The sequence below is a fragment of the Colobus angolensis genome, unplaced genomic scaffold (assembly GCF_000951035.1).
Source record: "Colobus angolensis palliatus isolate OR3802 unplaced genomic scaffold, Cang.pa_1.0 Scaffold159, whole genome shotgun sequence".
Classification (NCBI taxonomy): Eukaryota; Metazoa; Chordata; class Mammalia; order Primates; family Cercopithecidae; genus Colobus; species Colobus angolensis.
Genome location: NW_012114699.1, coordinates 6670003 through 6677887, shown reverse-complemented (window position 1 = coordinate 6677887; position 7885 = coordinate 6670003). Strand labels below are relative to the sequence as shown.

The following is a 7885-nucleotide window of genomic DNA, read 5'->3' as shown; positions in this document are numbered from 1 at the left end:
CGCAGTGGGTTGTCCCGGGCCTGCACAGTTGAGAGGAGGGAGCCAGCGGGCGCGCGTGTGCGTGTGTAGGGGGTGTTACTGTTTCTGTCACAGACTTGCCAGATGTAGGGGGGCGCGTACCAGGCGCCAACATCCCCTCATCACACCACGAGCACTCATCCTCCGAATGTTCAGGAGAGCGGCTCCTATTGGCTGCCGCAGTCGGTTGTGTTTGGCTGGCCAATTGGGAAGGCTCGCCGCGGGAGAGGGCCACACAGAGGCTAGGAGAAGGGGGGAAGCTAGTGGTGGCAGTTCCAGCAAAAGGGGACTTTGTTTATGGGGCTAGCCATTACTGGCCCAGGTGGAGGATCTTGGGACATGGCATAAGCTCCACAGTGCCTTCCACTCCCAAGCCCTCCATATAACCGTAAGTCCTTCCAGAAGGGTGGAGTTTCAGAGGGAGTTGGGAATCCCTAGGAGGGTTCACTCCCCCTGCAGCTGAATGTAGAACAAAGTGGTTGGGTCTAATTTGCCAGAAGCCTAGATTATGCTTGGAAGATGATAAATGAACACAATCTCCTTACAATATTAGGGGGCTGCTTCCCAAAGCTTACTAATCATCACACACATCTTGGTCAAGACCAGTATTCCCTCTCCCTAAAGTCATCTGCAGATTTAGAATTTGTTTGAAATTGACTTTATTGGGGGTACAATTTACATACGATAAAGTGCACCCATTTATTTTTAAGACTTCATCTCTCCCCCTACATATTTCATAAGCTAAGGTAACATTGACACATGTCACTAGCACTGACTTGTGAGTTATTGCTAATGCCATCAAGGTCAGGGACTCAAGCATCACAGTTGAGCTGCCATCTTATTTGGGAGGCTGAGCTGCAGGAAGAGACAAATATGACCAAATCCACTTCTGCTGAGAGAAAAACAGTTTAGTGCATAAGTGATATATCTGAGAGCAAACTGGAATGTAACTACTCAAGGACGTCCAAGTTACTCAGAATGGCGTCTTCCAGTTAATAAGTTTATTAGCTGAGCTAGCAGATATATTTACAGCTAACCCTTTTATCATATATGCGGGTCGCCCATTCCTAAAACCCTGGATTATACTATTCAGCATTAAAACTACCCAGATAAGGATTTAATCTTAGTTGGCTAATCCAAAATCATCCTTATGAATACCAATTTTCATTGTATTATGTATCAATCATCATTGTACAGTATTTTTGGTTTTGGTTTGCTGGATCGTTCCCCTCTGTATTGGAAGCTAATGCTCTTGATGATCTTTATCTACAGCATAGCTTTAAGGCGGAGAGGGGTAACTATTAATTAGGCACATCCTGTACACAAAGTAGAAAGGGGCTTTGCCCTTCGCCAACTCACAGCTAGAATTAATGCCAACTTCCTGAGAGATATAAAAAAATAAACATATGTACATAATAAGATTATTTCAATGTATGCTTCTAGCAAAAACTTGTCACTGAGTCTACTTTTGTAAGGAAGAAACTTTGATTTCTGAAAATATGATATCTCAAAATGGGCTTCTTGCCCTAATAAAAGGTGTCTGTTACTTCTGTGGGGTGAGACTTTGGGGGACTTCCACTTATATTTTTTGGAATTAATTCAATGAGTATATATTGCTTTTGCAAAAAAAAAAGATAAAAATATAATTTTTAATTAAAAGGACAGGAAAACTACCGTATTGTACCTATTGTAAAAAAAATTAAACGTACTGTACAATGCCCTTTGTGTTAATTGTGCATTATTAAATTACTGACTTTCAAATACATGCAGTTGTTTTCATAGGTACCTGATTATCGTGATTTTGACAGTGTTTTCCAGTCCCTTTCGCAATCAGATATAATTAACTTTGTATTTAATCAATCCATGATCACTGGTTTTTAGAAATACCAATAAAAATCAATGTCTGCAAGGCTGTTAAAATATTAAGTAAATATAAATAATTTTTACGTTACTCTGGAATTGATATTTTCAATATTTATCTCCTGGCCTAAAGTGATCCACCCTCCTCGGCCTGCCAAAGTGCTGGGATTACAGGCATGAGCCACAGAGCCTGACCACATTTTCAATATTTATCCAAAGGAGCTCTAGATAAAATGTCACCCATTGCCTGCACTTCTGAACACTGATCTACTCTGCTTAATGGGTAAGGGAACCCTGGATCATTTTCACCCAATAAAGACTACTTCCTAGGCCTGGCACAGTGGCTCACACATGTAATCCCAACACTTTGAGAGGCTGAGGTGGCAGGATTGCTTGAGCCCCGGAATTCAAGACCAGCCTGGGCAACATAACGAGACTGTCTCTTAAAGAAAACCAAAAAACAAAACTGCTTCCTTGGTTAAACTTCATAAAAGAATGTCTTTGGCCGGGCGCGGTGGCTCAAGCCTGTAATCCCAGCACTTTGGGAGGCTGAGACGGGGGGATCACAAGGTCAGGAGATGGAGACCATCCTGGCTAACATGGTGAAACCCCGTCTCTACTAAAAAAAAATACAAAAAACTAGCCGGGCGAGGTGGCGCGCCTGTAGTCCCAGCTACTCGGGAGGCTGAGGCAGGAGAATGGTGTAAACCCAGGAGGCGGAGCTTGCAGGGAACTGAGATCCGGTCACTGCAGTTCAGCCTGGGCGACAGAGTGAGACTCCGTCTCAAAAAAAAAAAAAAAAGAATGTCTTTGTAGGCCGGGCGAGGTGGCTCATGCCTGTAATCCCAGCACTTTGGGAGGCTGAGGCAGGCGATCACCTGAGGTCAGGAGTTCAAGACCAGCCTGGACAACATGGTGGAACCCCATCTCTACTAAAAAGACAAAAATTAGCCAGGCGTGATGGCATGCGCCTGTAATCCCAGCTACTTGGGAGGCTGAGGCAGGAGAATTGCTTGAACCTGGGAGGCAGAAGTCGCAGTGAGCCGAGATCTGCCACTGCACTCCAGCCTGGGCGACAAAGGAAGACTGTCTCAAGAAGAAAAAAAAAATCTTTTTCTTTTTTGAAATAGGGCCTCGCTCTGTCATCCAGGCTGGAGTGAATGGGAGCGATCACTGCTCACTGCAGTCTCAGTCTCCTGGGCTCAAGTGATCCTCCCATCTCAGCTTCCTAAGTAGCTAGAACCACAGGCACATACTACCACGTCTGGCAAAATAAAAAAAAAAAATGGTAGAGATGAAGTCTCATTATGTTGTTCAGGCTGGTCTGGAACTCCTGGTCTCAATCTTCCCACTCGTCCTCTCAAAGTACTGGGATTACAGGCATGAGCCACTGCACCCGGCCCTGTAATTTCATTCTTTATCCCCATCCCACCAAAATAAATAAATAAAATAAAATAAGTAACTTCATTACCTGCAAAGTTAGGGCCAAACTCTTTTGCCAGTTCAAATCTGGCTCCATCATACTTGCCTGTGCTTATCACTGCTTCTTTTTCTTTTTTTTTTTTCTTTTTGGAGACAGTCTTGCTCCATCACCCAGGCTGGAGTGCAGTGGCACAGTCTCGGCTCACTGCAGCCTCCACCTCTCAGGTTCAAGCGATTCTCCTGCCTCAGTCTTCCTAGTAGCTGGGATTGCAGGCGCACGCCATGGTGCCAGGCTAATTTTTGGATTTTTTGTAGAAACGGGGTTTCACCACGTTGGCCAGGCTGTTCTTAAACTCCTGACCTAAAGTGATCCACCCGCCTAGGCCTCCCAAAGTGCTGGGATTACAGGCATGAGCCACGGAGCCTGACCACATCAGTACTTCTTAGTATGATGTCCCCCGAAAATGTGCTGGGGTTTGTTTTTTTTTAAACACTTCCAAGCCTTTTCATTTAACAAACAGCGTGGTGCTTCCTCTACGACACTTTACAAATATTAGCTCATTTAGTCTTCCGAACACCCTCGTGAGATTGGTAGATGAGGAAAATGAGGCACAATTAAGTGACTTGCCCAGGTGGCAGAGCCATGATTCAATCTGGGTTGGTCTGGATCCAAGGTCAACATGTTTAACAATGAAAAATGTTATCTTTGGTCCCAAAGTATTCACCATCTGAAATATCATTCCTTTTCCTCCACTATTTGAATTTTGCTACTCATCTTTCAAGACACAGCTCAAATAACTTCTTGTATGAAGTTCTTCCACAGCGATTCCATCCCATAGTCTTCTCTCTTGCTCTGTCCGGCACGACACCAGATATTATTTATTTCAATGACCTGTATATGTCATCTCCCCAACTAGACAGTGGCCACTTCCTATACAGATGCTACGTCCAAATAAACCCATTGTAAATTGAAAATATCTTAAGTCAAAACTGCATTTAATACCCTGACAAACCCATCATAAAGTCGAAAAAACGTAAGTTGAACCATGGTTAAATCCAGATGCTCCTCGACTTACATGGGATTAGGTCTCATTAAACCCATCATAAAGTCGAAAAATTGTTAAGTCGAACCATTGTGAGGGGTAAGTCGGGGACCATCCGTACTTTTCATACCCACTAGAGCCCCTTTTATAGTACAATCCAAGAGGCAAGTGCTCAATAAATACTTGTTAAATGAATATGTCAGTTGACTATTTGAAACAGGCACATTTTAGGCTCTGCGTGCAGCCAAAACATTATTTCCAATTTAGCTTATATCTGGCAGAGTCAAAACACCTATTTACACTCAGCCCCTCACCCTACTCCCATAACTGAAAGTTCTGCTTATAAGACTTCTCTTCCCATAAAGTCTGAGAAGCACAAACGCTTTTTGCTAACATCCTGCTCCCAAGCACGGAAACCACAGCAGGAGACCGTGTGTATCTGTAGCACCTGGCACAGCATCTAGGACACACAACTGCACTAAAAAATAAAGGTGACAGGCGGGAAGGAGAGCGCCGAATTACTCGTCCGCGAAACAGGGGTTGGGTGGGAAAGAGCCGGCAACTGGTAAAAGATGGCAGTACAAGCCGGATCTGGGAAGCCAGGTTCCGCGCCTCGGACTCATGGAAAAACTGGATCTGGATCATGGCAAAAGAATCAGGAAGGCTTCGGTATCAAGTAACTAGTGGCCTAAAACCAAAAAACAAAGTGCGGTGCTGGGGCTACGCTGCTGTGAGATGCTGTTATCAGTTCCCGTCACCAACACAGCGACAGCACCAGGCATAACCGCCAATCAAAGCGGCCCCACGAGTCCCTCCTGGGACAGCTTCCTTAACTCGTTCAGTCCAACACTGTGCCACCAACTCGCGAAAACTGACTACCTACAGCCAAGGTCTTTGCGAGCGTGCAGTCAGGTAGTGCATGCGCAAATCCTCTCGCCGTGCGGACCAATCGCAATGTGGCAGCGAGTGCTACGCCTGCGCAGTAGGCCTCCGGTCGCCGTTTCCCTTCCCCGGCTCTAGCAGGCCGGCTTCTCTGTCCAATGCCCACCCGGAGCTGGGAGGAGGAGTCTGCGTAGTGTGCGTGTGAAGAGACCGGGGGAGCTGGCCGGGGCTCGCGGTGTTTGACCCGTCGGTCGTGCGTGAGAGGAAAGGGAAGGAGGAGGACCCGAATAGCGGTCGCCGAAATGTTCCGGTGTGGAGGCCTGGCGGCGGGTGCTTTGAAGCAGAAGCTGGTGCCCTTGGTGCGGACCGTGTGCGTCCGAAGCCCGAGGCAGAGGAACCGGCTCCCAGGTGATTGACCCATTCCAGGCAGCCTCCAAGTCCAAGGGCCTGGCGCCTTAGGCTCTCTGTGCCTTGCAGCCCTCTACCCCCGCGGCCCCCGAGAAACTTAACACATAGTCGCGTGAATTCCAAATTGGCAGACTCCGAACCGTGAGTCTTGCAAGCGGAGGAATTGGTTCAGCCATGCCGACCTGACCTTCAAGAGATTTGAACCCATTAGTCGGCCTGAGGCCTTTTCCTGGGAGCGTTTGCTGTTCAGGGATCCCAGAACAACTGGCCGTCGCCGTCTCCCCGCCATCCCCATTCCCCACCCCCCTTTTTAGAACAATGAGGTCAAGTAGACTTTGTCGTTTACCGAATGAGACTTTAAACAGGACGTTTAAGCCCTAAGCCTAAGTTTCTTGTGTAAATGAGGGTATTACCTGCTCAGCCTCCCAAACCATAGATGGGACCCATGGATTTGAATGCCCAGTGAAACAGAAACGGTGCAAGGCAAGTAAGGAGTCGGTCGGTTGTGCACCAGACACGTAGAGAATTGGCCCAGAATTAATTGGAGATGCCTGAGCCGTGTACTTCTTGGTGGTTTTTAAGGCTTCAAAGAAACAGTTTGCAGAACGCATTGTATTTGCCCTCCATTAAGTTGTTTCATCAAATTTTAGAGCTGGAAGGGTTTTGTGGTAAAGTTCAACCCACTCATTTTATAGATAATAAACTGAAGCACAGAGAGGTGAAACTACTTGCCAAAGGTCACATCGTTAATAGGTAGAGCTAAGGATAGTTTGCTAGCCTCCAGGTCCTTAATCCCTTTGCTGCAACTCCATGCTGCTTCCTAAAGTTGACCCCAAAAAGTTAAGAATGAATTCGGGTCTCTTCCCAGTAATTAGCCCATTATACATCAGATATCCGTGAATTTATCTGAGCATGGCTTGAGCCTGCTTATTTTCGTACTGCATTACTTCATGGGGACAATGAATGATCCACCTGTAGGAGCTACTTTAAAAAAAATCAGTAGTCTTTCAGTGTCCACCCCCAGGGCATTTGCAATGTCAGAAGTTATCCTTGAAGCTTTTACAGTACAGAAACACCTGGGTGCTTTAAAAATAAAAAGTGGAGAATGTTTTCCTTGGGTTGTTAGGGTCTTTGCAAATGTGCATTTGAACAGTTTTTCCAGTTGCTATGCACAATGAAAATGTTTCCTGATAGGTGTATTTGAGTTATGTCCTGAGACATATTGCTCTTGGAACTTAAAACCTCTGCTTAGCTTTTAAACTGATGCCTTATCAATGGATGTCATCTTTGTGGGTTTTGTGCATTGAAATGATGGTGCTCTGTGCTTGTTGCACAGAAATTGAGATAACCTGAATTTTTATTTATTTATTTTTTGAGACGGAGTCTCGCTCTGTCGCTCAGGCTGGAGTGCGGATCTCGGCTCACTGCAAGCTCTGCCTTCTGGGTTCACGGCATTCTCCTGCCTCAGCTTCCCAAGTAGCTGGAACTACAGGCACCCAACACCATGCCTGGCTAATTTTGCTTTTTTTTTTTTTTTTTTTTTTTTTTTTTTTTTGTATTTTTAGTAGAGATGGGGTTTCACAGTGTTAGCCAGGATGGTCTCGATCTACTGACCTTGTGATCCGCCCGCCTTGGCCTCCCAAAGTGCTGGGATTACAGGCGTGAGCCACGGCACCTGGCAATAACCTGAATTTTTTCATCCACACTGGCCTTTCAGACTTTGAGTAATTGTTTTGCTTAAGTCTCATGACTTTTACCAGCATTCTAAAGTCTGACCAAAAGTTCTCATCAATTAAATATGCATTTGCAAAGTTAAGTTGATGTATTAGACATTGGAAAGTGGTTGGGTGATGTTAGAACTACTGAAAAATACAGACTCCAATGGTTTTTTCCACTGCATGTCTTTGTTTGAAGGCAGTCTACTGTAGAATATATTCAGACTTCCTGACATATCCATCCATCTCTTTGCATACACTTATTCTTTGTCCTTTGGCCGTGCACCAAAGTATGACATCACCTGCCTTTAAAACTGGGTGAGAGTAGTGTTACCATTTCAAAAAGAAGTTCTGATACTCTCATTATAGGAATTAACTCTGTTTTGTGGCTTGATTACTAATTGCCTTTAATCTGATTTCTTTTTCATGTAGTAGCATCTACCATGTGTTTTTGCACAGGTAGGAAAGAGCGAGGTTCGTTTATACACCATTTCTCCCTCCACCTTACCTTTAAACTTCTTTTTTTTTTTTTTTTTT

The 7885-nt window shown here is 45.1% G+C and overlaps 1 protein-coding gene across 1 annotated transcript in view; it reads left to right on the top strand.

Annotated features, from left to right (window-relative positions):
* Nucleotides 1-5296: 5296 nt before the first annotated feature.
* The window catches only part of AIFM1 (apoptosis-inducing factor, mitochondrion-associated, 1), a 40728-nt gene continuing 38139 nt past the window's right edge, over nucleotides 5297-7885 (top strand). The window contains exon 1 of the mRNA XM_011936990.1: nucleotides 5297-5633. Coding sequence (XP_011792380.1) covers nucleotides 5528-5633 — 106 coding nt within the window. The 5' untranslated portion in view covers nucleotides 5297-5527. The remainder of the gene's footprint in view (nucleotides 5634-7885) is intronic.